At 42.0% G+C, this 27,263-nt stretch overlaps 1 protein-coding gene across 5 annotated transcripts in view; it reads right to left on the bottom strand.

Moving 5' to 3' along the window:
* Positions 1–6,923: 6,923 nt before the first annotated feature.
* The window catches only part of PFKFB4 (6-phosphofructo-2-kinase/fructose-2,6-biphosphatase 4), a 90,339-nt gene continuing 69,999 nt past the window's right edge, over positions 6,924–27,263 (bottom strand). For 2 of the 5 annotated variants that reach the window (XM_077325751.1, XM_077325752.1), the window contains exons 13-15: positions 25,079–25,143; positions 17,864–17,955; positions 6,924–10,026 (exon numbers count right to left, since the gene is read on the bottom strand). In XM_077325751.1, the coding sequence (XP_077181866.1) occupies positions 17,896–17,955; positions 25,079–25,143 (125 nt within the window). In that variant the 3' untranslated portion in view covers positions 6,924–10,026; positions 17,864–17,895. Of the gene's footprint in view, positions 10,027–17,844; positions 17,956–25,078; positions 25,144–27,263 lie in introns of all 5 variants that reach the window. The other 3 variants (XR_013229060.1, XM_077325750.1, XM_077325749.1) reach the window with 3 other exon arrangements.

Below are 27,263 nucleotides of genomic sequence, written 5' to 3'. Positions count from 1 at the left end.
GTTCCTGTTGACAGCAGAGGATAGAACTGGCAATAATTGGTTTAAACTTTGTGTAGAATGGTACCGGATAGATATCAGGAAAAGAAATCAGAGTCGTTCAGCACTGGAATCGCATGCCTAAGGACGTAATGGCTGTCTAAGTAGTGACTGGGCTAATATTTATGAATAGAATAGATTGATCCTGCATTGAGCAGGAGGTTGGACTAGATGGCCTCTATGGCCCCTTCCAACTCTATGATTCTATGATTCTATTCTGTTCTAGGTTTTTGCATTTGAAAAAGGGTATGGCAGACAGAGGCATGAACTTTATCACAGTTTTTCACATCTTGTTTAGTTGGAATGTGCATGTATTTCTCTATTCCCTGACAGTCTTGCCTGCCAGTTTATACACGAACACAGCATTATTCTCAGTCACCTGCAAGCAAGCATGGCTAGAAGATGTAAGGGAGGGGAGATCCACCTCCTTGTACCTCTCTTCTCCCCATTCCCACTGCCAATATTGGTGTTCCTGTGTCTGCCAGCATTTCCTGCTAAACTGTGATAGTGTATGATAAATATTATGTCACTTATGGTGACCCTGTAGGATTTTCAAGGAATGACACATTCAGAAGTGGTTTGCTATTGCTTGCCTCTGTGCTATGCCCCTTGGAGGCCTCTTATCCAAACATTACCTGGGGTCAACAATGCTTCTCTTCTGAGATCTGACAAGATTGGGCTAGTCTGTACTATCTAGATCAGGGCTAAGCTCCAGACTGCAATATGGCAAGGCTCACTTTGTGCAGAAGTTAAGGAGTGGCAGCCACAGCTTACGATTTATGTATAAGTGAAAATTAGTGACACTTCTCTTACAATAAAGATTAATTTTTTAAATCTTGAAAATCTTTATAGCTTTTTTTGTTTCTCTATATTTTAGGTACTTGCAATCTGACTTCTGTAGCATTCTCCCTATGAGGCTTAAAGTATTTTTCTTTTATCAGCATTGCACACTGTGTGATCAGTTTGTTATCTAAACAGAAGAGCTATTTTGCAAATACAGTATGCTAAAGGCCAAGAGAAATCCCTTGACATGTTGGAAAAATGAAACAATCCTGCGTTGTGATGTGTCTTGACAAAAGACTGCTACAGTAGTCTGCTCAAAGTAAAGAAATTCAATCCATACATTGATTTCCACAAGGCATTCTGTTTATAACTCCTTCCAAGTTAAAACAAAAACAGCTTGTGAATATACCCTGAAAATTATAGGAACTACTGTGCTGTATACAGCAAAGGAACAATTATTACCTTCCTGGAACATCTTGTGTTTAAAACCAAACATTGGCCAGGTATGGACATAACTCAGTTACAAGGTCAGTAAAAATCCTTGAAGATGGCAATCACTTATGACTTGTTTTCCACTAAGCTGACTGCATGCTGCTGCTGAGGAACATATTTGGCCATCACCAGGTGTATTTGACAGTGAACCGATTTTGGACTAGAAACTTGCTTCCCACCCACTTGCCTTTTATTAATAAAGATTAATAAAGAGTTTTCAGCAGCACTGAGCTTGGAGGATAAGTACAGATGTGCATGATTGTCCCCTTCTTTAGGGGCCAAAAACTTATTTTTTAAAAACACCATATGCATTGCATAACTATTTGTAAAACAGAAAAAATTTTAGAACGCAAAATTTTGGGAAGGATATGATGAAAAGCTAAGATAAAGATAAGATAGTAATTGAATTTTATATACCAAGCTGGAGGGAATCCACAATGCTTTTCAGAATTTAGGGTCTCATCATCATTTATTTTCCTGCATGTACCCAGTCATTCTGTGAAAGCTCATTTGCATAAACCTGACCTATGTGATCATATTTTTGCACTTTTCTGTCAACCATTACTAGGATCTTAAGATTTCTAGACACAAGACAGAGCTCTACTGCCAGGCTTTTGGTTGAGGCCAAAGCTATCTACCTACTTATTTATGGCCCCACCCGCTCATCTGTCCACCTATGCATAGCTCTACCCCAAATCATCCTGAATTTTGGGGAGAATTCCACACCTTATAGACATTCTACAATATTGTTGCTGTTTTAATCTGTCCGTTTTTAAATTAATTTTAAGTGTAATTTTTATCTATTGTAATCTATATTTTATATTTTGTTGTATGCCACCCCTCACTGGGAGGATGGTCTAAAAAGGTAAAGGTATTCCCTGTGCAAGCACCGGGTCATGTCTGACCCTTGGGGTGACGCCCTTTAGCGTTTTCATGGCAGACTCTACGGGGTGGTTTGCCAGTGCCTTCCCCAGTCATTACCGTTTACCCCCCAGCAAGCTGGGTGCTCATTTTACTGACCTCGGAAGGATGGAAGGCTGAGTCAACCTTGAGCCGGCTGCTGGGATCGAACTTCCAGCCTCATGGGCAGAGCTTTCAGACTGCATTTCTGCTGCCTTACCACTCTGCGTCACAAAACCTAATAAAACTAAACTGAAACGAAGCTGGGAATGAACTGAGCAAACTTGTGTGAGCAAACTTGTTTAGCATTGCTACCTAAGTATACTATCAATACAGTGAGCTCATTCCCAAATTGTGTAAGACAAATTCTGGCTAACTGAAAAGATTGGAAGATACAAGGTCAACAAAAATGTAAGGGTGGTATCATTTTGCTTCTCTTTTTTCTCCTACTTTTGCAAAATAGTTCATTCTACACATAAAATGCACCATTTCAGAATAGGAAAGCCTCATTTTCTTACAGCAACTGAATACTTCATGTGTTATAACTGATGTAAAGTAAACCCTGCAAATATTCCTGAAGAGACTGCTTACAGGCTAGGGAGATTTGTATGATTATGTCTTTTGGTATACTTACTTTGCGATCTGGTATGCAATCTCGATTCCTAGACTAGGACCAGTGGTGCAAACAATTGATGCAGCCTCCACCCCCACACCAAGTGCAAAGAATGTCAGTTCAGTTCTGCTTTTACACTGGGTTCTGTTCTAGTGCCACCTAGTGGAATTTACAACAAACTACAGTGCTTAATGAACTGGGGTAGCTAAAGTTGAAATGATTGCCCATTCCAGTTCCTATTATGAGGGAAAATTTGCACTATATCAATCCAAGGAAACTACCTTAAAGAACAGAAATTACACCTCCATACACACCCTCATTAAACATTAATCATTAAACCCCCACATTAAACATGTTGCCACCTTTACAGAAGATGATATTCAATCCACATTTTTATCATTCAAAAGTATGAATGCCCTAAAAATATGCCAGATATTAAATGCTTAATATTACATATAAAATGTATTAAAGCTGTGTAAAATCCTGTAAAACAAATGCCTACTGTGGCTTGTATATTTTATTCAAATCTGAGAAAGTGTGGGGGTAAGAGATGGGGGGGTTATCTGAGAAGGGCAGGGGGACATTCAAGAGGAGGGATTGAAGGCGGGTGAGGGCAGAAAGAGAGAAGGGGAATACTGATAAAGAAGAAGGGGTGAGTGGGAGGGAAGCAAAAGTAGGGTGATGGTCCCTCCACACAAATTTCTTATGAGTCCCCGATGGATGGCACATTCCAATAGCCAAATCAGCCAAGTCCAGTAACTTGAGCTGCAACAGACAAAGCAGATCTTTCTACAAGGCTGAAAAAATGCCCCAGGTTTGCAGAAAATCCTGAAATCTAACAAACACAACATGGAGGATAAAAAACCCAAAATGATAAAACGAATGCTTGTAGCTTTAAAAAGTGGACAACAGCTGCTCGTCAACTGCAGCATTCTAGGCTTGATTGCTGTCAGTAAAAGGCAGGGGGCTGGTCCTTTGCAGCCTTTGAGGGAGGACATTTCAGGGCTAGGCCTGGCAGCAACCACTGGGTGAGTTGATACCCCCTAACTACATGACTCACCTGGCCCTGGTTGTTTGCTACTTATTTAACAGCAGCCACTGTTAAAGCCAGCCCAATTTAGTAGTCAGAACTTCACAACAGTCTGGAAACCTGTGTCACTAGTCTGCTATGGAAGCTCACAAGGGGATATTGTGTTACATGCTTTCAGCCTAACCTTTGGATCCTACTGTTGATAAAAGTAGGATACAAATGAAATTAACAGATAATATAGCTCAACATGGGAGGCAAAGACAGACTAGTGAATCAATGAGAAGAGAATGAAGCAAGGGAAGGGAAGAAGATATGGAGGTTGCCAGGAGGAGGGAAAGGGGAAATGTTGCAAGGAGCATACTGGGCAAAGCTGTGTGCTCCCCACAAGACTGCAAGTGGGTCTGGTATAGTGGCTGGCACCAAAAATGGGGCTATAGTTGCTCTAAGCAGAGGCTGATGGAGATGGAAGCTGACGACGGAATGACAGATAATGGTGGGTGGGCTGTTTGGTGGGAATGAAAAAAGGAAGCAGAAAAAGGGAAGACGCTATGGGTGCTTTTGACAAAGGGGAAAAAAGAAAATGGGAGAAGAGGAAATGAAATACCTCATGCAAGTTCCTGTTTGCACTTTTATAATCCTGCATCATCTCTTTGCTAAACTGCGGAGTTCCAGATTTTCTCACATGAGAGGCTCCAATCCCTTAGTCATCATTGTAAGCTTTTTTTCCCACCTCCGCAATGTTCTTATTGAGATGCGGTGACCAGACTGCACATAGTATTCCAAATGAAGCCACCCCAAAGCTCTGTACAGTGGATTATTCAAACAATTCCCAACACAAAGTTTGCTTCCCCCCCCCCCACTGCAGCACACATTGTTAGCAAGCTATTCACCAGATTCTCTAAGGACACTGGAAGGTTTGCAGTTCTCTTTGCAGAAGCTGCTCTCTAGTCCTCTGGTACAGTGGCTGATTTGAATAACAAGATACATATAAGTGTTAGTAGATCAACAATTTCACGTTGGAATTCTTTATAAATCCTCTGCTGTATGCCATGAAGACATGGAGACTTATGGTTCTTAAATAGATTAAGCCAGCTTCTTCATCCTGCGAAGCTTTGGAGACTTTAGGCTACATCCTACACCTTGCCTCAGGTACCCTGTGCTACCGAGGTCGAAACACTCTGGGCTGAATAAGGGTGAAGGGCCTCCAGATAGTCCCTAGAGGGATAGGGAGGTCTTGCTTTTAGGGCCCTGAGCCTTTCCATCATAGGAATTCAAGGATGAAGTCCTCCCAGTTGCCCTCGTCTTCCCAGGGGCCTGGGAGTTGGCGGGGTGTTGCCCCAGGTGGCTGGAGGGTCTGTAAGGGGGCTGTGCTGGTTGCCAGGCACCCCATTACCCTGGGTCTCAACTCCTGGTCTCCCAGCCTGGAGCCGGAAAAAGTTGGGTGCCATGTTTTTATGCCACATGGGTGGTGCCATCCCGGCCCTGCCAGCTGAGCCAGGTCCAGCCCAGTGGTATTCCCTGCAGCCCCAGAGTCCTGAGGGTGGGCAGTGGAGGGAAGCGAAGGGCCACTGTCAGCACTGTGCAAAGGGGGCTCACCAGTGGGGTGCGCCAGCCCCTTGAGACTCCCGCAGCAAGGCAAAAAACTCAGTGCCCGGCAAAATAGCAAGGAAGACGAAGAAAGGCAACTGCATTGCAGTGGGAATGAATCCCTAAAAGCTTCCGTCTTCCTCCCTGTAGGCACAAAAATGATATAAAAATCCCTTTTTCTTTTTTCTTTTTGCCAAGTCTTCAGTGTTGCCAAAGAGAAGGCATCCTACCTGAGCAGTTGGGCAAACAACACTGGAGAGGTCACTCAATGGTCACTCAAGGAGGCTTAGCAATCAATTTGCATTTCAATTTTCCCTTCTTGAGCAAACAGAGGAAGACCAGCTGGATGACTTCGGCCCCACTGAAGGAGAATAGTATGGCAGAGGAAGAAGAGCTATTTTTTCCCCACCTCCTTTGGCTGCAGATCAGTGAGGACTGGGGAAAGGCATCACAGAGCAGTGGAGCTGAGCACCAACTGGCTTTGCTTTTTCAAAAAACAATCATGAGGGGCATTGTTAGAGCAAAAGGAAAAGGGGGCACCACTGTCATCACACTTCTGAACAACCACAGAGGTGGGAAATCAGTGTCGGACTATATAGGGAAGGCAACCTCCCTTTGTAAAGTGAAGAAAGGTCATGGGAAGACAAAGAGCAACCCCTGGAAGTTTTGGAAATAGCAGCTCTGTCAGGTCTTCCCCTCAGTGCTGCCACATCTGTGGAAAATGCAGGAGGGATGAGAACTAGGAATGGGGAGTCATCTGGGAGAGCCAGGTTCAGACCCCCCTCCCTCCTGAGCCAGGATCCTGTCATCTGGATTATCCAGGCCTGGTCACTCAAGCCTAGACCACCTCAGAGGTTTGTTGTTGGTGGAGGGAGATGGAATTGTGGAATGGATCCAGTGATCCTCCTTGAGCTCCTCAGGGGTAAAACAGGAGAAAACAAGAAACAAGAGAGTGAAAGACAGATTGTAGCCATGCTCTGCTGCTGACTCTGGGAGTATGGAGTGCAGTGCTGAAAAACTACCTTACTTACTTGCATGGAAGATTACTCATATTCTAAAAGTGCTATATACACACATTTGTATGGAAATATGAGAGTCACCTCCTTTTGTGGTATCTCTTCAGAAAAATTATACATTTTTATCTCAATGTGGGTTCCCCAGATTTTGTGGGTTCCCCAGTAAATCAATTGCTTCCACTGATTGGAATCAGTTGCTTTTGATTATATATTGAGTAAACATTAATATTGTTAATTAGGTTTCCCTGTTTTCTTTATAAAGTTTATATCTCCGGTACCTGGCGTTACATTGTATGGCACTAATGCAAGAGCCTAACAAAGTGACATTTATGTAAGATCTGGCTCTCATAACACATGAGATTGACACCTCTGACCTAGAGCGCATTTGTGTTGTCGAGACTTTCAAAGGAACTACAAGTTACAAAAAAAAGAAACACAAATTGAAAGAAGTAAAATAGCACACTCCTAACATTTAAAATGGAACCTTTATTACTTTGGAATAAATGTTACATTACATTTGTACTTTTCAAATATTGTTGAATGCCAAATATTTCAAGGACTCTATTATAACTAAGTAAATCAATTAACAGTCAAATATGAATTAAAATCTTTCAAAACATTTGGGTTTCCCACACTAGTTGTGACAGGCTTTTGTTAACATTTCCCCAACTACCCACTACTTGCCAAGATCCATTTCGAACATTATAAAGAGGGAAGCCAGGCCCCATTCCCCACACACATGATAATGCACTTTCATTGTGCTTTGGCAGCTGGATTTTCCTGTGTGGAACAGGATAATCTACTTCGAAAGTGCATTGAAAGTGCATTATCTATTGTGTGCAGAATAGGCCCAGGTCTGCCCAGAATTTCCTCAACAAGAAACTGTAGCCATTCACAACTCCTTTATAAATGTGCCAGTACAATGGACACTTTTAAAAATACATATTTCCTGCAATCATCTTTCCATCTTAAAATATGTGAAACAGCCCTGAGGAGACAACAAATGTATAGTTCTCTTGATTTTTGATGGAAATGATAGCAAAGGAACCTTTAAAAAACCCTTCCTAAACTTATTTACTTGGAAGCAAGTTCAATTGATTTCAAAAGAAACTTCAAAAGAAACTTTCAAAAAAAATTTCCACATTAGCTTGCTTGAGATCACAGCTTAAATTGAATTAGAACCCACAGCGACTTAAGTTTTTCATTTTCAAGTATTAGCATAAAATTATATTTACATTGCATACAATGATTTTCCTCAATTGTACATCCATCCTGTGTTCAAGAAGCCACAGTTACTACAGTATATTTAAATGTTGCCTATAAAAATATCTACTATACATAAAATATTTAGCCACAAAATTTTACAGCACGTTGAAAAACATGAAGAACAGGAAGTAGAGAAAACAAAATACTTTTTTTGTTACAGTAATGTTTTACACACATCAATGGACTGGCTTTTGACTTAGAGATTATTTGTGTGTTTTATAAGAACCACGATTATCATACGTGGTTCAAAGGTTACTCCTACACATTTTCCTTCTAGCAGAACTTTGACTTTCTCACAACCTCCCTAACTAGCAAACTTCTTTATGCTCTGTGGTCATGACTAGTTTGTCAATAGGATTCATCAATAAATTAATTCAGAAAACAGTTACAGAGTGGGACAAACCCTCAACTTGTATCATTTAGCTGCGTTTCAACAGCAATGCCTTTTCAATGTCATCCCTTCCACAAAGTGGAAACTACCTGAATAAATACACAACCACACAAATGCATACGTTCTTATTGAATGGAATACAGATAAAGCACTTTTGACAAGTGCTTGGTCTATAGGCCATTGATAGTTTAACAACATATTCTTTATTTTTCTGAACTATATCTCACCTTATGGCTTATCTCCAGAGCACTGAATATATTGCTAGAACTAGCTTACTGAAAAAATTCACAACACAGCTGCAGATTATATTATAGCACCCAGCTCCATATAAACTAAAATGAATTTACCCCCTCCACCTTGCAAAGATACCCTAGTACACTGTACAGTACTTAACATTATTAACAACAACAAAGAACTAGAAAGATTCAGTAAAGTACCGCTACAAGGATCAAGACAGCAAACATTCTAGCTGCAGAAGACAAAAGCTTTCTTCATCTCAAGAGCTCACAGACATCTAATCTGTTTCTTGCCGAGTTCTATGATTTAAAGTAGTTTATATAGTCTAGAGAATGTCCTTGAGTAACAAATATAGTAGACTAACATGCAGAAGCTATCCTTTAGCAGGAATGTATCCTGCACAAGTTCCATTCCAGGACTGTGTAGGACAAATACATTTCACGTATTCACACACAAGACTTAGCAGGAAGGTGTTTGAAAATCCTCTGGGAGGACCCCATTTCTCCCTCATGCCTTGTTTCCCTTTAGTCTCCAAAAGTTTGTAATTCAGCAAGGCTCCGAGAAAATGTGAAGAACTACAGCATATGACATCCATGCTCTCCTTTTTTGTGAAACTGCACATTTCCCACAGGAATGTGTAAAAATCTGTCAAGAGCCATGGATAAAACTGGGATACTAAAGAATCCTTTTCATACTATACATCCAATGTACTTTAATTTTCAAACAACCTCTATGCCACACGTTAGTGCTAATCCTTAATCAAACTCAATCAGGTAATCAACTCTAGATGAAGAAAAACTCAACAGAAGGGGGGGGGGGGCGTGTGAATGAACATAAGGCCAGTAATTCACATGGACCTCTTAACAGGCTTGTCATTTGTTGTATGTCCTGCTCTACTAATCCTTTATCAATTTCTGGGAAATTGACACCAAGTACCTACTATATACTACTGCCTTATTGTGCATCCCTATGTATAACAGGAACCTGAGTTTGGGGAGAGTGGGGACTGTATAAGCCTTTACTAGTAACACAAAATAAAACAATGTTTTTGTGGCTTTCAAAAGATCAAAAAATCATGCTGACTCTAACAAACATGATTGTAAAAAATGAGTGAGGGGGGTTGGAACATTTATAAAAGGTAGGAGTGCACTGGTAAAAACCTGCCCCGGCTTTCCATGAGGCACTGTACAGCACCAAGGGGAGCTTTTAATGTATTAAAATGCATAAGTTTAAAACAGGGAAGTTTGAAGCTAGGTGGCCTCTCACATTAAGAACAGCTTCCAAAAATATCCTAGAAGAATACTGACATTTAAAAAGCTAAGACTTGAACATTAAAAGTGACAACAGAATTTTATAACCTTCTTGACATCCACGGCTAAAGAAAAACACAGTAAAAACCACATACATTAATTTAAACATAATTTCATTCCCTGTTTCCTTAATACTTGGTACATTTTAATCTCTAATACCAAGCCCACCTTCTCCCAGGACAGGGAAGCACATTCAAAGAGAGGAGTGCATGATTTTTCACGCTGCCGATCAGCTTCCTTGTAGGCTGTTTGTTTTCGTGTCCCTGAGTTGTTTCTGTTTGGGATGGTGGTGTTGGTCAAGGGAGCTACAAATGGTTAGGTACTGTCTTCAAGGCTTCCTCTCGTGAGCGGTTGATGCACACATTCTGAAAAGCAAACAAGACATTTCAGCATGCTGAGCCACAACTTCTCCATCTCAAAGAGCTATACTCAAGGGCCAACTTGATCATGACTCTTTCTGCAATCAGCATTCCTTATTAATGCTAGATCACAAAATACATAGGAAAAATTAGACTACAATCCTTTGCACACTTTCCTGGGAGTAAGTTTCTCTGACATCAGTGGTGCTGATCTAGCCAAGGAAACATGGGCAGGATTGGGCTGAATTAAAGGAGCAGCTTTGTTCTGTGCATTTGTTCCAGTGCTGATCTGTGTCGGCCTGCAACATATTCCTTTATCGTATATACACTTCTCAATTGTGCCCTGGACATCGGATAAATTATGCTGTAAACCAGTTTATCAGAGATTACAACTTGATCTCTTGGTTTTGAGCTCACAGAACTGCACTATGATAGCACAAGGACCAAGAACAATTTTTAAGGTTCATTTGGAATTACTAACATGAGCCGAGTAGTACGTACAAAGTATTCTGTTGGCTACCCAAGCCAACAATATAAATGGCAAGAGTTTCCATATCTACCAGGTAAAAAATAATACAAGCAAAGGAGTTACAAGAAAATCAGAGAGGAAGGGTAATTTCAGTAGCAGCTACACCCAACTCACTCACAGGTCTGCCCCCTTCCCTTGATCTGCCTGCCTGCTATTGTTGCTGCTCCGCTTGCCCATCTCAGCAGTGTTATGAGACAGTGGCAGGTCCCAAGCTTCCTCCTCCTTCCCACCCACCTGCAGTGTCACCTTGGCAGCAGGGGAAGGGGAGGCAATGGCAGCTCCCAAGGAAATCCAGTTCTTTCCTGTATTGCATGGTGACAGCAGCTCAGGCTCCAGCATTTCCATTCCCCTCCCCCTCAAGAGGCCTGCAAGACGTTCAAAGGGAGGAGGAATCTCACTTGGCCAGCCCTTCCCCACCACTCAGCAGGATGTGATGGGGGTGGCAGAAGCCGTAACTCTCTCCACAGCCCCCCCCCTGCCCCACCTGCAGTTTAGGTTGTAGGTTGGGAAATACCTGAAGACTTGGGGGTAAAGCCAGGAGTGGGCAGGATTTGGGGAGGGGAGGGACCTAAGTTTTATATCATGCTATGGAGTCTACCCTCTAAAGTAGCCATTTTCTCCAGGGGAACCGATCTCTTTAGTCTGGAGCTGACCTGTAATTCTGGGGGGTTTCCAGATCCCACCTGAGGACTGGCATCCATACTGCAGCCCCATCAATTTTTCTTCCTATATAATTCAGGTTGGGGTATAAGCTCTCCTCCAGACATGTTCACTGAAGCCCCCTTCATTTAAAAAGTTTTCAGATTTTTCTGCCAATCTGGGGGCTCTTAAATTTGCAGAACTATTTGTTAGTCAGACAGAGTACCTTTACTGGCATAAAGAAATATCTGTTTTCTCACTGCATAGTATCAATCCACAGAATTAAGTATCTGCAGATGGGACCATGGAAGAGTTAGACATAATCGTGTGAACCATTTAAGGAGGAGTGGGAGGGGGGAAATAGAGGCCAGGAACACTCCTGGGATAAAATCTCAAAACTTACAAGGCTGAATTTACATTTCCTACATATTTCATCTCTTTTTCTTTACTTCAAGTGCTCTTTGTCAAGCACAAAACTATGAGAAACTGCTGCTTCTCCTCACAAATAAGATACGTCATGATCCCCCTTGGGATATCGAGCTAGCTAGTCATACCATAAACACAGTTGTAAACCTCTAACAAAAGAGTTTCAGAATATTATACATTCCCTCAGAAAGACAGGATGAACTACAGGCATATGCAACACATTTCAGTTCTTAGACACGTGTATTTTCAGATTACTCTTGCCAAAAGCAAATTGCTTTCTGCTGAGTTACTGCTTTGAAATATTCTGCACATGAAAGCATACAATACTTAATTTCTGTTTATCTGTATTTACAGCCTACTACCTGTCAGCATAAGCCAGCCTTTTCCAACCTTTTGACCATGAAGGAGCCCTTGAAATGATTTTTCAGGCTTTGAGGAGCCCCGGAAGTGATATCAGCTGGCCTTGCCTCCCTGCTGTGCCCCAGAAGTGACATCACCACCCGTGCTAACAGGCAGGTTCAAGGAGGACTGGAGGGGGGTGGAGCCAGGAGCCAGTTTAAGGTGAGAGTAGGTGTACAGGCTCTGCCCCCTCCCAGGCACAGAAACCTCAAGAGACCTCACTCGTGCTTGGGAGGCAGGAAGGGGGGAGCAATGAAAGTGGCTGGTTCCTTAGCTTGTAGCCAAGTCCATTAAGGCAAGAGGGGAAAGGCCATGGACCCCCTTCTGGAGCTCCCACAGATCCTGGGCTCCACTGGATCCTGGTTGGGAATCCCTGGCATAAGCCCATTAATCAGCTTGTTTTTTTAAAGTTTCTAGGGGGGGGGGTTACAAAAAAAATTACATTTCAGTAGTGCAGCAGGGCTCCCTCCCCCCATCAAGTCTCAGACTTATGACAACCGCGTAGGGTTTTTCAAGGCAAGAGATGTTCAGAGGTAGTTTGCCACTGCCTGCCTCTGTACAGTGGCCCTGGACTTCCTTGGTGGACTCCCATCCAAATACTGGACCAGGGCTGGCTCTGCTTAGCTTCTAAGAACGGATGAGACTGGGTTAGTGCAGTCAAGGCAGTATTCCAGTACTTTTACAGAACTAAGACCATTTATTAAAATCAAACATTAACGATAGCGCCTGTTGATCAATACGAAGTCAGGATTTGCTTCTACCAGGCCAAAGGGCTCTGATCTGCAAAAGTAGAGGATGACAAGATGGATGGTAGAAGGGAAGATCTCCACTATCACTGCAGCTACCATTTTTGCCTTTATACATCATTCTGGCATCTAGATTACAAGAGGAGGAAGCAAGCAGGATTCCCTGGAGGGGGCAAGACCTGGCCCAGGAATCTTCAGGGGCTTTTCCCTATGCTAAAAGGAAGCACAAAGGTTGCTATGTGTTCTAGGACCAGTCAATGGCCCCTTAGATGGCTGCTGGTAGATGAGACTACAACCCCACAGGCTATGAGAACTACATGGTTCAAAAAGCAAGCCACACCACACAAATAATTTTCCTCTTTCACTCACACCAAAGCTATTTGAAATCAATGCCTCTGACGTACTTCCCAAACAAACAAACACAACTGAAAACTACTCTTGGAACTTCTATAAACTGTTCCAATCAGCTTTGGGGTCCACAAACATTTTCACCTTTTAAGTCAAATCCTTCAGAAATGTATCCCAAACTAACCTACCTAGTTCACCAAAGACCATCAACTAAACAAACTTAGTTATATTTCAAAAGACTGACCCACCAATCCTCTGTACCAGAAATGATAGAGGCTTTTAATACTGTATCATACAAAAAGTTTTCTGCTTATACATGGTCCTAGCAAGCCTTCCAGTTTATGAACTGTTTTTCATATGTGTGCAATAGCTAAAAGGAAAGTCATGTACTTCCCAATGCTGCTGACATGCTAAGGTAAGGTATCCCTTTCTTTACAGAGGAAATGTACAAGTCTTTCTTCTGCTCAAGTTTCAACCTGACCATAAGTCTGTATTCCACATCAGAACAGAACTACTGAAGACTTCCTCAGAATTCCAGCGTCAGTGTGATCAGTGTGGCGATCAGCTGAAGCCGATTCTATGTTGGTCTGCAGGATTAAATACAGCATTAACACAGGGCAGGGGCCTGGAAGGAATAAAAGATCTTGGAAAAGGGACCCCCCACCCCCCCGCAAAGAGAGGGAGGAACAGAGAAAGAGTCCACCTTTCTGCTTGCTTTGAGCACAGCATGAAAAGGCTGGGGGCTGTCTTCCCTGTGCTATGTGCAGCTTCAAGAGGCCAAGCATTGCCCTTCTTGCCCACTGGCCATGGCCCAGCCCAGAATAGGCCAACAGGCCCCAGGAAAAGTCTGGCCATGTTGGAACATACTGCTATACAGAAGTCTAAGGACCTAAAATTAAATACTTCAGAGCAAAACAAAAAGCAGCTGGAAGAATTTAGCAGATTTTGAGGCATACAACCCAAAAGTCTCCCTATGAAAAAGCCATATCTAACAAGCAGTCAGTGAACACGTGAAGTTGCCTGACAGTGAACTAGACCATCAGTCCAACAAGGCCCATTGCCTTTTCAGACTGGCAGCAGCTCTCCAAGGTCTCCAGTTCAGGTCACTTCACTTATAACCCAATTCTTTTTTTTTTTAAGTGGAGATTCTGGGGACTGAATATTGCACCGTCTCCATGCCAAGCAGATGCCCTAACTATGGCACTTCACCCTACCTCTGAACACTTGGCCATGGTGATTCATGCAATAGTCACCTCCAGAACTGATTTCTGTAACTCGCTCTACGTGGAAACTCTATCTGGAAATTGCAGCTGGTGCAGAATGCAGCTGCTAGAGTCCTCACAGGGACATCTTGGAGGGCCCATATCCAGCCTGAGCTGAGGCAGCTGCATTGGTTGCCAGTTGCTGCCCGGATCAAGGTACTAGTTTTGACCTTCATGGTCTGGGACCCACATATCTGAGGGTCCTTCTTTCATCCTATGCCCCCCCCCACAAAACTCTATGCTCTGTGGGTACTTATCTATTGGTTGTCCCCGGCTCCAGGAAGGCACGCCTGGCCTCAACCAGGGCCAGGGCCTTTTCGGTCCAGGCTCCCACCTGGTTGAATGAGCTCCCAGGTGAGCTGCGGGCCTGCAAGACAGAGCTTTTCTGCCAGGTCTATGGTTGAGGCCGGCATGGCAGGGAAGATCTGCTGGGCCCTCTGGTGCTAAGAGAGTGAGCAATAGCATGACCATCTATGCTCCCTCTTCCCATTCCTCTACATAGATATTTTTGAGAGATAGGGGGTTGAAGTCTGCCATGGTTTTTAGGAACCTGATTTTATTGTATGTTATGTCCAAATTATTTTATTGGGTTTTAATGGGGTTATTGGGATTTTATACAGACAAGTTGTAACCTGCCATGAGCTGGCTTGGGAGTGATGGGTAATAAGCCTAATATAGTAATAATAATGGAATAATGAAATAAGGAAGGCCGAGCGTCAAAGAATTGAGGCTTTTGAACTCTGGTGCTGGAGAAGACTCTTGCGAGTCTCTTGGACTGCAAGGCAAACAAACCAGTCAGTCTTAGAGGAGATCAGCCCTGCCTGCTCCTTAGAAGGCCAGATCCTGAAGATGAAACTCAAATACTTTGGCCACCTCATGAGAAGGAAGGGCTCCCTGGAGAAGAGCCTAATGCTGGGAGCGATTGAGGGCAAAAGAAGAAGGGAAGGACAGAGAATGAGGTGGCTGGATGGAGTCACTGAAGCAGTTGGTGCGAGCTTAAATGGACTCTGGGGAATGGTAGAGGAAAGGAAGGCCTGGAGGATCACTGTCCATGGGGTCGCGATGGGTAGGACATGAGATCGCACCTAACAACAACAACAATAATATACCAATGATACATAACAGTGGAGGAAAGTGTGATAATGTTCAATCATCACCATAAAATTATAAAAGAAGAGAGAATATGACAATTGTATTTACAGATCCATCTAAGTTCAGTGTTTTGTCTTCTCTAAGAGCCAGCCAGGTATCTCCAGGACCTCCATGAATAGGGCAATGTAGCAACACCAGTGCATGCCCACAGAACCCAGTGATCAAAGATATACATAGCAACTGCGGCTGATGGACACCAATGAAATGTTCTGACTTTTCCTGAAGTAGGATTTTACATAAAGACAAATTTGTTTCAGAGACATAGTCGGCACATGAAACTGAACAAATTGTGAATTCAGTGGTAAAACAACCTACTACACTTAAAAATAAACTCTATGTAAATAGAAAATCAGCAGACCAGGAAGCACGGCTGAACTAGAACCTCTCCCTTTGACCGTTTATGCACTGGAGGGTTCATGCTGGGCTGCAGGCTGGAGGTTTAGTCATGGCAGGTTGCCCCACCTCTTCCTGCACCCACACGGGGGAGCATTTGGCCCAGTGCACCTCATCTGCCCACCATTTGTGCTCCTGCACGAGAACCAGAGCAGTGAAATGCCCAGTGCATAAACGGTCTTTGAGATGCAAATTTGGTATCTACAACCAATTGTTTTAGATGGGGGGAGCATTAAAAATAGCCTCTTCCATATGAAATCTGAAGTGCTATAGCATACTCAATCACATCCAGTTTCTACCACTTAATTCTGCTGCCCAGAAGGACCAAACAAACATAAACCTGTCCAAGCTACCGTCATCAGCATCCCATGCAGAAAGCCATGACAGCTATGACTGTGCCATTATTGCCTTTGAAGAGTTTGAATAGTTCCACCACCACCTCCAATATCTTGGGATGCTTCACTATAATTTAGTAAATAAACAGTAGCCATGAATTATTAAAGCAACTTATTGACCCCCCTTGAAATGTGAGTCAGTTAAACCTCATATTTACAATTGTGGAATTCTGGGCCCATCTAGAAGTATAAGTAACTACCAAGTTGTACTCTATATTTTTCCTAAGTTTTCTTTTTAATATGTCATCAAGTTTTTACTATCAAAATTTAAATTGTTTCCTGTAGATGGACTCCAGTTTATGCCAGGGACAGAACACATTTGATAAGCTAAATATAATCCTACCCCCTCTCCCATTCCAGCTAATGCAGTTCAAGAAAAAAGAATTTAGAGCAGCAAACCAGCAAGAAAGGAAATAGTTCTTTAACTCTTTCACCAACTGTCATTTCTTCATATTGCTTCCAGTAGCTTTTTCTCCTGGAAGAATTCGAAATAATGTTTGTTCTTATATTAATAACTAGCTGCAAAGCCCGTTCATAAGAATGGGCTTTGAAAGGGTCCTCCCTGTCAGCGCTGAGGGCAAGGAGGTGTGGGGGAGAGGGATTGCCTCCTGGGGGCCTGGCAAGCAGAACCGGTGGCTCTTTGGGTTAACGCTCCCCCCCCCCCCCACACACACACACACACAGGCAGGCCTCTTACCTGGGGCCCTGCAAATGGAGCGGCAAAGTCACAGACTGGCTGGCTCTAACAGCCAGGCAGTCTGTGATGCAAGGGTGAGGACTTGGTGAGGGAGGGCGGGAACTGTAGGGGCAGGGCCAATCAGGGTGCAGCTGGCTGCACCCTGATTAGCCCTGGAGAGGCCGGATAGTTCGTCCCCCAAAGCTGTTTCACAATTATTAAGAGGCACCAAATGGATAAGATATGTAGTTAATATTAGTAAGCAAAATGCTGCTTTTTTGCAGCATTTTTTAAAATGGAGTTATTGGGTTTTTATACAGACAAGTTGCCAAAGCAAAAAAAAAATGGTTTCTAAGCTTTTATCTTATGAATTATGCTCCTAAAAGATTAGAAATAACGCAAAGAACAAAGTAAGCTCACAATACCCTATCAAATATCAATTAGCTAGCTTTTGTGTTTAATACTAGGTATAACCAGAAAGACCTGTAGGGGGTTAATCAAGTTTTCATAAATAAAACAGTCCAATCACTCCAAAGAGAAGAAAAAAATAACACTTTTTGGAAAATCAAAAAGGACTGCAGTTATTCTGCATGTATCTTCTAACACACTTTCAGTGTTCGGAGTACTTAAAGCAAGTCTTAGTAAACAAAACACATCAACTTTAACATTAATGTCCACCTATGGCAATCACAAAGCCTTAAATTAGATCACTCAGCCAATTAGGTTTATTTTGTGGACAGAACTTATTTGTCTCACAGGGTTTAATTATTCTTTCAAAGCCCACGTGCAGCACAAAGGCAGATTATTTGTGGCTGATTCAAAAGTGATTGGAATGATTGAAAGGAAACAAATTTAGTACAGTATGATGAAAACAGCACCACAGGTTTCATAGCTGATCAGGACACTGGATTCACTGGTGAGCAGGGACAGTTACAAGGGCTTCCTCGGGAGGTCTTGAAATGTCTACATTCTGTGTGATAATAAAAATACAGAGGAGAATATCATGTAGCATTACCATCCAAGTTTGCTGCAAAAGTACACAGTTACACCTGCAAAATTAACATATGCTAGCCACTCTTTTATAGCACACTTACTACTTTTAACAGGCTAGCGAGTATGGAGAGCTAGATCTCATTCCTTGCAGAGATAAAATCATAGTTTTGGGGACCAGAGAGAGAGAGAAACAAAACTCAAACCAGAGGAATTATGTTTGCTTTATAGAACTTGTAGTATATAACTATGTTCAATATAGTTAGTGCTTTGAAAGGAAAGGAGAAACAAGTGGTTTACCATGAATAAAATGTCATGAAAGAATTAAGAGGGTTAATGAAGGAATGTTTCTCTGAGTTGTGCACACAGCAGAAAACTTCAACTGGGGGAGAAAAAGGTTGTTATTCAGAGCTGAGTATGTGCCAGGCCTAACAGACTTTAAAAAAATGTTGCGATTACAATGGTGTATTGTTTCAGCTGCTTAAAATTTAACAAGCAATGTATCCCATGTTTTGCTGTAGATTACAGAGTTCCCCAACCCCCGGAACCCTCGGTACAGGGCCATAGCGGGGGGGGGGGGAGGCATGGGCGCCAGTGGGCGCATCTCCTTCCTCCCCCACGGTGCGGCACTCACTGCATTAGGAGCAATTGGCCACTTCTGCGGCTGATTGCTCCTGGTGCAGCGAGCACCACACTGCGGGGGCAGAGGGGGGAAGTGCGATCAAATGTTGGTTCTCCTTGTCTTTCCTATTGGTCTGAGTCGGCGTGTGCACTTGAAAGGCTACCAATCAGGGCACCACAGGAATTTGAGGTTTCGCCCCCTCTCTGCGCTGCCTTCCAATCAGACGACAGCATCCGCACCATGCAGCCAATGGAAGCAAAAGAGGTGGCACGGTGGCAGCGTGCAGGGGACGAGCCGCAGCTTCTCCCGCCTTTTTCACGCACCTACCGCAGCCAGGACCCTGAGGGAAAGGGCAGTTTAACCGGCAGCCTCGCCTCGCGCTCAACGGCTTCCGCTCCCCTGCCACCATTTTCGCTTGCCCTGACTCACGCAGCATAAAATATTTCCCTGCACAACAGGGAAAGAGGGTGTGCATGAAAACAGAGATAATCAGCGCATGGGCACAATATAAGAGGCAGGGCTGACGCGCAGGTTTTCCGGTTTGGGTTGGCCAAGGGAAAAGCAACCCGAATGGGAGCTGCTTTCTGCGCGTCAAAATGATATTTCTCCGTACACATGTGCCCACGAGAACTTGTTCTGTCCCTGAGCCTCCCTCTTCCCCCAGTCCCCGGTCCAAAAAAGGTTGGGGACCACTGCTGTAGAAGATGCAACAGATGGCTCAACAAATACAAACTGCTCCTAGGAGACTAGCTAGTAACTTGGATCTCTAATGCATATCTAGCTCTTTAAAATAAATCAATAAATCCATTGCATATGCTCTGTAATGGTCTAAGACAGCTTTCAGTTTATTTTTGTACCCAACTGTATCCAACTGTAATAAGCTGGCCATCAGTATAGTACAATGGTGAAAGTGTTGCTTATAACAGGAAGGTCCATCACAAAGTTTTCTGAGCAACCATAGACTAATCATGATGTTTTTTAGCCTGACCTATCTCGCAGCACTGTTACAAAAGTGTAGGAGACTATATCTACTGCCATGAGAACTTTGAAATAATAATGAGATGAAAGCTTTATTAAATAAAACACTACCAAACTTTGGGTAAGATGTTTACTCCGTCAGCTCATGAAGTGACCTGGAAGTTAGTGATTAATTCTTACGCTGCCCTCTATAGAGTTATTTTAATTGCTTGTTTGTTTTTATAATGACAATTTATTACTTTAATTGCAAACTACCTAGCAGGATTCTGAAGAGGAATTATAACAATGTTCTAAATAAAGAGTGAATAAGCTCAGTAAAATTTTTACTGAGCAAAAACTATGGACCTATCAGGAACTTAAACTTTGGAAATTTCCTAGGAATATAATTTATTTAGGGCCGTCATTGTTTTGAGTGTTTTTTGATACATTACACTATCTTTATGTACAACTGTCTGCCACAAAGGTATTTTTATCACATGTGCCAGTGAATTCCATGTTTGGAACTCAGTTTCCAGATGCAAGAGGTTTACATTCTAATAAATTAGAAGACTTCCTTTTTTAATGCTGAATTCTGGCAGGAAAATGTACTAGAACTGAGAAATGCCACATCAAAACACGGAATATAGGAGAATGGGGGTGGCAACACGGATCTTTCGATGAGAAATCCAGTCAGGAACATAGATTCAAATGGGTAGCTGTGTTGATCTGAAGCAACAAAACAAGTAGAGCCACTGGACTCTAAATTTGTTCTAATCATAAATAGTTCAGCACAGATATACCTGTGTTTCCTGACTAATCAGTATACACGGAGAGGCACCATAAAGGCACTCTGGGTTTCACTGAGAAGTACTACCTTCCCTCCTCTTTCAGTTTTACCGGAATCAGAATTGCCCAGTTTTCTCTGCCCTTTTTAAAATTATATTTCAAATAACTGCTGTTTTTTAAAGCCATAGTTTTAAAGAGTTTGATTTTTTTAAAATCTATGTATGCTGGTATAAAGTTTGGTGATCTGTGGATACTTACTTGCAAGGCTGGCTTACATGCCTATTGTAATAAATAATATACCTAAACTTGCTATCATGAACAGAAGCGCATCTTTATAAACTACAATATATTTATGTCTGTGATATCTAAGGCAGTCTTCATTGCATATTTTACTGTTTTTATTGCACTGTTTTATAATTTTATGCTCTAGCCTTTTCATTTTGTGCACTATAGTGTTTCATGGCACTATTCCTCATTCTTGTAATTGGGCTTTGCCTGTAGTATGTTGTAGTTTTCAGTTTATTTTGAATGATGGCTGTGAAACAAGAGGACAAATATAGAGGCCTATAAAGAGGATGCACAAAGCAAGGTACTTTTTGGTATAAATAAGGCTACAGCTTTATGAACCTTCAGCAGGACCGTTGGCACAGCATGGGAAGATCCCATCCTTGCAGTCAGCAAAGAGCAAGCAAACCAGGTTTCCAGTGGTGAACTGGAGCTACTGAGCACACGGACTCACATGGAGCATGGCTCCTCCTGCCAACTGGACTCCCCCAGGAAGGTGCATTCAGTGGGGGGAACCCCACAGACATAGGCATCTAATTGGCTCTCCCTGCCACCTGGAAATGCGAGACTACCTGGCCTCCCCAGCAGGGGTGCTGCCGCCACAACTCAACATTCACACAGCCTTTTGTGGAAGTCCCCATGATGGGAAGTCCATTGTGCAGACTTGGACTCGCCTCAAAAGTATTTACTATGCTTTTATGTTTATATTTACTATATCAGATTTACTATATTTTTATATTTACTATTTACTATATTTACTATATTTACTATATTTTTATATTTACTATTTACTATACTTGTTGTTTACAATACCATTCTTACTATAGTTTCTACTTGGACTATGCCTTGAGCCACAGCCCAAAATAAGGAAAAATAAATTCTAATGTTTTCTGTCATTTCTCTCAGACTGAGAATTTATATGAGGCAAAGTTCAGGCTTCTCAGAATCTGATTTCATTCTATCTAGCATGCAAAAATAGCCATCTACAATAGGAAAAGGGGAAAATTCTGAGCTTCCATCTTGACTTCCATGTTATTTTGTTTTGACTGCCATGGTCAAGGAAAAGGAAACAAGTTCAAGCAAAGCTCAATCCTAAATCTTTACTTGCAACCGCTAGGATGTACATTTCTGTTACACATTATCCAGAGCCCTGGAACCACCACAATTGTTCACAGAAATGGGTGCTAGGTCTGAAAACACAGTTTAATTTCTTCTTTGAGGTTTTTGCTTTGCTTTGCTATGTGAAAGTAATTATGTAGCACAAGGCTAGATCAGAACAAACTTGGATACTATTGTGACAGACCAGTAAAGAGACACACAGTTCAAACTAACACACGGACTCTTTTTGAGACCTTTAACAACAATGTTCCAAAATTCTACAAGTTTACCTAATTCTCATACTCACAGAGTTTAAGCAGGTGCCCATCTACTAAATGGCAATGCACATGCCACTTGTGAAATACTGCATGATCAAAAGGATAATGCAATGCAACTGGAAAGATTCAGTTATAAAAACATGGACTTCAAACCCAAGAGAGTAGCAAAAACATTTCATTATGTAACTGTGCTACCAGCAGCGCAACCGCCACAATGTATCAGCTTTTAGGTCTTCCATCCAACAGCTCATTCATTAACTGTTCAGCGGGAAGGAACCTACTTCGTACATAACACTGCTAAACTTCACAAGGCTGTCACTGTGAAAGCCATAATCTGAGTCATATACTGTGCTCTCAAAAAGTAGTCTCAACTATTTACCAAACACATTCAAATGGCACTCATTTTGCTAAAACTTCACCGTGAAGAGACAAAAACATCCCTCCAAGCACACAAATACCAAAGCCACAAATATGATAAACTATCGATGAATTAAGAGACCTTCCTTTGTAACACAGAGCACGGTCATCAGAGCCTTTAATATCCAATGCATCCTTCCTTTATAAGCAGCTCCTCTACCTCCCATAACTTCCAATTAAGTTAAATACTGTGTGAGTGTGTGTGTGTGTGTGTGGGTTTTTCCTTGGCCATACAAAACAATAATGCTGTAGCAGGCCACTTTTCCCATGACATTTTTTAATGATTTGTAAGATAATTTTCTATATTTCAATAGTGATAAACTTATTAATTTATACAAACCCTGGTCAGCAATATCCTTTAAAAATGGTAAGAAGCTACTATGAAATATTATTGGTTAGATAAAAATGTGGAACATAAAACACTGTATCAGGTTTCCATTTGACCATTATGACTTGGGCTGAAGTTTAGTACATAATGAAACTGATGCAAACATACATTATTGGGCACAAAATCACCCCATTGAGTACCTATTAAACTATTCTCCGGCAATATTGGTTGTTTCATCATTGTATAATCATGGAAAGGCAACGAAAGCTTGTATAAGAAAACAGACATTCCTAGAAGAGTCAGAAGAACATGGTTCAAGTTCCTGCCATGCTAGTATTTGCTAGACAAAGGTATCTTTTTAAAAACTCAAAGCTGCAGCAATATAGAGTAAGAGTTTGCTGATTTCCTTGGAATGTGATAAAGCCCACTCTAAATTTCTCAATCAAATTTGAGTGCAATGCTCTATCCCTGATGATCTTCTGGGATCCAGAAATGATCTTCATGAATTGATTTTTTTTTATGCAGACACATTAATCGACTGCAGTGCAATAACTCAATCTAAAGCAGCACCATTCTTTAAATCATTTAAAAGAGACCATCACAAATCCCCATACCTAGTGACCATAACATCCTTAACACTAAGAAAGACATTTACCCATTTGAGGCTTTATGTCATGCTGACTGCAGTTTGCGCAGTGGCCAATTCCTCCATATTCCTATGTCAGATCATCTTTGTATTTGTGGTATGAAAGTAATTGAGGACCTAATCCTTAACACGGCCGCAGCGCCGCGGACTAAATAAAGCGCTAAGCGCTCTATGGGAAGAGTTAGGGCGGGATTAGTCCGTGATGAGGAAGGGGCCTGATTGGCCCCTTCCTCTGGACAGACCATCGGCCTGCAAGCGCGGCTCGCAGTTGCTTCCTTGCCGGCATCAGGCTGCCGACCCAGGGAGCCCTCGGCAGTCGCGTGGAGCGCGGCTGCCCGGGTCTCCCTAACCTAGCGCCCGCTGTATTAGTTGCAGCGGGCTTGATTACTAGTTCATTATATTCTGGACTGTCCTCTGTATAACCACCCAAGAACCAATTACATTAAGAAATTTTGCCCACAGCTTGGAGCACAGCAAAATCTGAGTATTTAATCCTATTGTTATCAGATACCGATCCACATATCTCCAACAGAGTCGCTCTATTTGCTCTTGCTGCTAAGATGATTAGGTTTAACTATGTACACAAATTGTGTTGTCCTAATAATTTTAACTCTGACTCTGTATCTATTAGCTAATTTTAGTTTTGTGATTTTAGAATTTAACTTATATTTTATCTTAGGTTTTTTTATACTTTGTAGATCTGACAGTACTGTGATGGCCAATGGCTAATACAATAAAACTTATCTAGTGCTATGAAATACGGTCTTATTGGGGCACTCTAATCTCTATTCCACAGCGATGCAGACTACTCAATCAACAAGTTAGGCCTCTTTAGCTAATACATGGGAACATCAGCCATATTTTTAGGTGTGGGTTTTTTTGTATTTTAAAAATATATTGAATGTTAAAAGCTCATTTTAATGTTTTTGATTATTCACCACCCTGAGGACCCTAAACTGAGTAGAAATGCAGCATAAAAATGTTTTAAAGAAACAAAAGTATACTAGGGAAACATCACATGGATGTCTTTCCAAAATGAAGAGCTAGATAAGTATTTCAGAAAACAAAGAAAAAATTGACCCCTCCCCCCAGTTATCAAACTGAATTCAAAACTACTTGAATCCAGTTTGATAAGTAGATAACTTTTCTGAGACACAATATGGTTGGCAGCAGCCAGGCTACTGGCAGTAATGTCTCAAGTGGGTAAGAAACAAGATGATGTGGAAATATGGGCAAGAGAAAGTGATGAAAGCAAAAGGCGAAAGACTGGAAACTGACACAGCCAAAATAAGCAGCAAGACGCTTACATGGGAAGGTCAAAAGGTACCTTATATACAACCCAGTTTAAATTCTTAACATCTATACAGAAAATATAAAACTATTCTATTCTTTTCATTTTAAAAAACCCTTAGAGTACTTTAATGTCCCTACATTTTGTTGTTTTCTGCAACCTACTTTAAGGATCATAAAAGTTTTTTTGCATGTATGCATAAATTGGAACATCATTCCCCCCCCCCGCAAAAAACAAAACAAAACACCAAAAGAAGCTTTGGAAGAAGGTAACAGGAAATGGAGAAGCAGAGGTGATGGGGGGGACTTAGCCTTCCCCCCAATCTGTTTTTGCCTTCTAATCCTCTCCACTCCTGGTTTCTCAAATAAATGTTTGCAAGGGAAAGGCAGTCCTACCCGTGGTTTGTCTCTGTGCGTGTTTACAGCTTCAACATTCAGAAATATAGATTCCACCTTGCAACCTGTAGACAGAAATCAACATTTTAGTTATTTCATTTCAACAGACCAATGCTATTAAGACTGGAGATACTCCGGACAAGTAGTAATTAATGCACTCCAGATAAATCAGGATCTTTGCAACAACATGGTAATTTAATCATCTAAAGGCCACATGTATGTTACCTTAGCAGCATAGGTGTTATAGTAGGGCATCTTTCTCATTCTATTTCAGGATCAACAAAAGAGACAAGTAGTGTGGGACAATGGGATTTCTTCCCAAATAACCCTGAGACATGAGAAGGGATCATGCTAAAGTAGCTTCCATGCCACTGTACCAACACTCAAAAGGGTCCAATAGCTGAGCTCATAACATTGTCCTTTCACATTTGATAGGTCACAAGCAGCTCCTAAGATACTGGATGTATAGTTAATGTTCAGTTCTGATCACCATATCTCAAAAAGGACTCACAGAGCTGGAAAAAATACAGAGGAGGGCAACCAAGATGATTAAGGGCTTGGAATAGCTTCCTCCTGAGGAAAGGCTAAATAGTCTGGGACTTTTCAGTTTAGAAAAGAGCTAAAGGGGGACATGATAGAGGTTTATCAAATTATATACACGATGGAGAGAGTTAACAAAGAAAAAGATTTCTCCCTCTTCCAAATTACTAGAACTTGAGGGCATCCAATGTCGCTGCTGGGCAGTAGGTTCAGGGCAGACAAAAGGAAATACTACTTTATTCAGAGAGTGATTAAAATGTGGAATTTGCTGGTGGAGGAAGTAATGATGTCTGAATGCATGGGCATGCTGGGGACCCTATGCTAATCTATGTATATGTTGATAGTTTGTGATATGTAAATGGACAATCAACACACAGTAGAAAGTTTGGATTAAGAATAAATATTATTTTACAAGTTCAAGACTTTACCTTTAATACCTTTATGGACCTTTGATACTAATATCATCATCATCCTCATCATCCTCATCATTTATATCCCGCCTCCCCCCGGAGGCTCGAGGCAGGTTACATAAAACAATCCCATTAAAACAATATCATAAAAGCATGAACCCACAACTAATCCTTAACAACATAATTATAGCAAGCCAAGAGTGGCAGCAAGGTTCAATAACTAACCTGATCTCTACCCCCCCCCCCAAATTATATGGCTTAAAATATAAAGTATAAGGTATATAAAATATAAGAATTAGGTAGTGAGTTGAAGGCTTTGTTTGTATCCCTGAAAAAAAACAATTAAGAAATAAGTTTACTGAGGAAGTAAAATACGAAAACGAGGTTTTATACCTAGGAACTTGTTCTGAATAAAGCTTTTTGCCATGGCCAGCTTGGAAATTTCTTTCTGTTTATTAATCTTTGTTGTACAGTGTTTTTTTTTTAATGCTTAAACGCTGGTTTTATTGGAAGTACTGGTAAATATAAGTTTAATTTTATCAATAACTAGCTTCAAAGCCCGTTCACAAGAATGGGTCTTGAAAGGGCCCCCCTCCCCTGGCCAGGCAGCTTAAGGTGGCTTTGGGCAGCAGCTCGCAGCCAGATCAAGTAGGGCAGGTGGGGCTGGGCAGCTCGTTATCAGGGCTGGGACAGAGATCCTTAGCAGGCAGCAGGCAGTCAGCAGGCCGGGAGGCCCTCATCAGCAGGCCCAGCCTAGCAGGCCAAGAGGCCCTTGTTAGGAGGCCCTCCACCACGACCCTTTGCCCAGGGCCTCTCCCCTTACCTGTTGCTGGCTCCAGGCACTGAGGCGTCTGAAAGCAAAAAGGCTAGAGTCCAGGGATGGAGGGCGGAAGCTGCAGGGGCAGGTCCAATCACTGCAAAGCTGGCTGCACCCTGATTGGCCCTATTCTAACTTGGACAGCCAGACATGTCCCAATCCCCAGGCTGTTTCATAAATATATAGAGGAGCAACAATGGATAAGAATTTACATTTTTATTCTTGTAAGTGGTTGTGTAGGTAGGGCCCCAATCAGCTGCTTTGCCTGGGGGCCTATAATGCTATTAAGACACCCTGGGTTAAACAGATTCATTTTAGCCATGGTGGCTGAGGGGAATCTCTAAATTCTGAGGCATTAATCCTCTGAATCCCAGAACCAGGAGGCAACATAAAGAAAAGGTCTTCGCATGAGCTACCG

This window comes from Paroedura picta, chromosome 3, assembly GCF_049243985.1.
Source record: "Paroedura picta isolate Pp20150507F chromosome 3, Ppicta_v3.0, whole genome shotgun sequence".
Lineage (NCBI taxonomy): Eukaryota > Metazoa > Chordata > Lepidosauria > Squamata > Gekkonidae > Paroedura > Paroedura picta.
This window is presented reverse-complemented; position numbering and strand designations above follow the sequence as displayed.